Here is a 2,200-nt window from a genome sequence, read left to right on the forward strand (position 1 = left end):
TAGGCTTACATCACCCACCCCTACAAGTGGGAGACTTGTAAAAGATTGGGAAAAGCAAAGAATTGTGGTAAAATGTTACCTAATTTACTATATTTTCCTAAATGAATTGAGGTTTTGCTGTGTTTACATTAATATTAATATTTGAAAATAATTTTTATCATAAAATTAAAATACAGTAATCAGTGACTATTACTCTACGGAAAAAATCCGTGAATACCAGTCAAGGCATATCTAAATTTAATCTTTAGAAATTTAAAAATTTTTTTAAATGCTTAAATATCAAAGAAGGTAGTATATATATAAATATATATATATATATATATATATATATATATATATATATATATATATATATTGGATTATCATATACGTACACATGGTACGAGGCCATAGCACTAATGAGTTTTTCCACCCCTCCGAACTGACACCTGTCAGGTGTCAAAAGGGGAAGAAAGACAGGGAACAAGAGTGAGTTTGTAGTCTCCAACGGTCTGTATGTTTGTACGTGTTGTCCCCCTAGCATATGCTGTATGTTGTAAATTCAAGAACTGTGCATCAACCCTTTGTCAATGACAATGACATGGAAATAAATTTGAAACTGGTCAGGGCCATACACCCAGTCTCGTATTTTCTCACCTGTGGTGATGTGATATATATGTGTGTGTGTGTGTGGGTGTGTGTTTTCTTAAATATATCTCAACCTTCAATACCTTCAACATGCCACCAGATAACAGCAGGAAACAGGCTTTCAAGATGAAGGTCAGTGTAGACATCCTCCTTGAAATTCCCTCAGGACCCCAGGACTAAGCTTAGAGGAGGATAAGGAGACACTGAACTTGAAGGAGGATAAGAAGACACTGAACTTGAAGGAGGATAAGGAGACACTGAACTTGAAGGAGGATAAGAAGACACTGAACTTGAAGGAGGATAAGAAGACACTGAACTTGAAGGAGGATAAGGAGACACTGAACTTGAAGGAGGATAAGAAGACACTGAACTTGAAGGAGGATAAGAAGACACTGAACTTGAGGGATGATAAGGAGACACTGAACTTGATGGATGATAAGGAGACACTGAACTTGAAGGAGGATAAGGAGACACTGAACTTGAGGGATGACAAGGAGACACTGAACTTGAAGGAGGATAAGGAGACACTGAACTTGAGGGATGACAAGGAGACACTGAACTTGAAGGAGGATAAGGAGACACTGAACTTGAGGGATGACAAGGAGACACTGAACTTGAAGGAGGATAAGGAGACACTGAACTTGAGGGATGACAAGGAGACACTGAACTTGAGGGATGACAAGGAGACACTGAACTTGAGGGATGATAAGGAGACACTGAACTTGAAGGAGGATAAGGAGACACTGAACTTGAGGGATGACAAGGAGACACTGAACTTGAAGGAGGATAAGGAAACACGAATTTGAAGGAGTATAAGGAGACATTGAACTTGAAGGTGGATAAGCAGACACTGAACTTCAAGGGGGATAAGGAGACACTGAACTTGAAGGAAGGTAAGTAGGCACTAAACTTGAATGATTATAAGAAGACACTGAACTTGACGGAGGATAATGAGAAAACCAATCTCATAGGAGTATAAGGAGGAAGAGACACTTCAAACAGGTTTCCCCAGGGGAGATGACACCGAGACTTCTGACTTTGGCCAGGCAAGGCAAAAACCTTAAAGAAGAAGAGTATTATGGCTACCTACCCATTCTCAAGTAAGACAGGAGGTGTCCTTTGCAGACAAGTAGGTGGCAAATGATTATTTCGACGAGAAACTCAAAGACAAAGAAAGGAAAAGTGGACAGTGGACTAAAAGGTAGCAAGCTTCGTCCCAACATGTATACTTGTGGGTACCTCTTTGAATTTTGTATGTCCGTTTGAAATGTACTGAGAATTCTCCTCATGCATTTTGGTAAATTTGTATGCTTTTGCACTTATATCATACGTACAATTCTTGTCAGAAATTAAAAGTTGTTTTATTTCATTTTCAGACCAGCGCCTCGAGATTTCTTTCTAAGCACGCAGACCAGATATGGCAAGAACACCAACCAGTAACGAGTCAGGCACGGGACTAGAGATCTCAGTCGTAGAAACAGCTGCAATATGTGGAAATGATCAGCAGTCTCTGAACCTCCAGATGACAGCAAATTACACCAATTTGAGCCTTCAATAACGAGAAATATTGGGT

At 39.4% G+C, this 2,200-nt stretch overlaps 1 protein-coding gene across 1 annotated transcript; it reads left to right on the forward strand.

Moving 5' to 3' along the window:
- Positions 1-376: 376 nt before the first annotated feature.
- LOC136854340 (small ribosomal subunit protein bS6-like) lies at positions 377-1,433 on the forward strand. Its single transcript, XM_067130638.1, has 2 exons — positions 377-468; positions 794-1,433. The coding sequence occupies exons 1-2, from the start codon at positions 377-379 to the stop codon at positions 1,431-1,433; spliced, it is 732 nt and encodes a 243-aa protein (XP_066986739.1).
- The last annotated feature ends 767 nt before the right edge of the window (positions 1,434-2,200 follow it).

The sequence above is a fragment of the Macrobrachium rosenbergii genome, chromosome 29, assembly GCF_040412425.1.
Source record: "Macrobrachium rosenbergii isolate ZJJX-2024 chromosome 29, ASM4041242v1, whole genome shotgun sequence".
NCBI lineage: Eukaryota > Metazoa > Arthropoda > Malacostraca > Decapoda > Palaemonidae > Macrobrachium > Macrobrachium rosenbergii.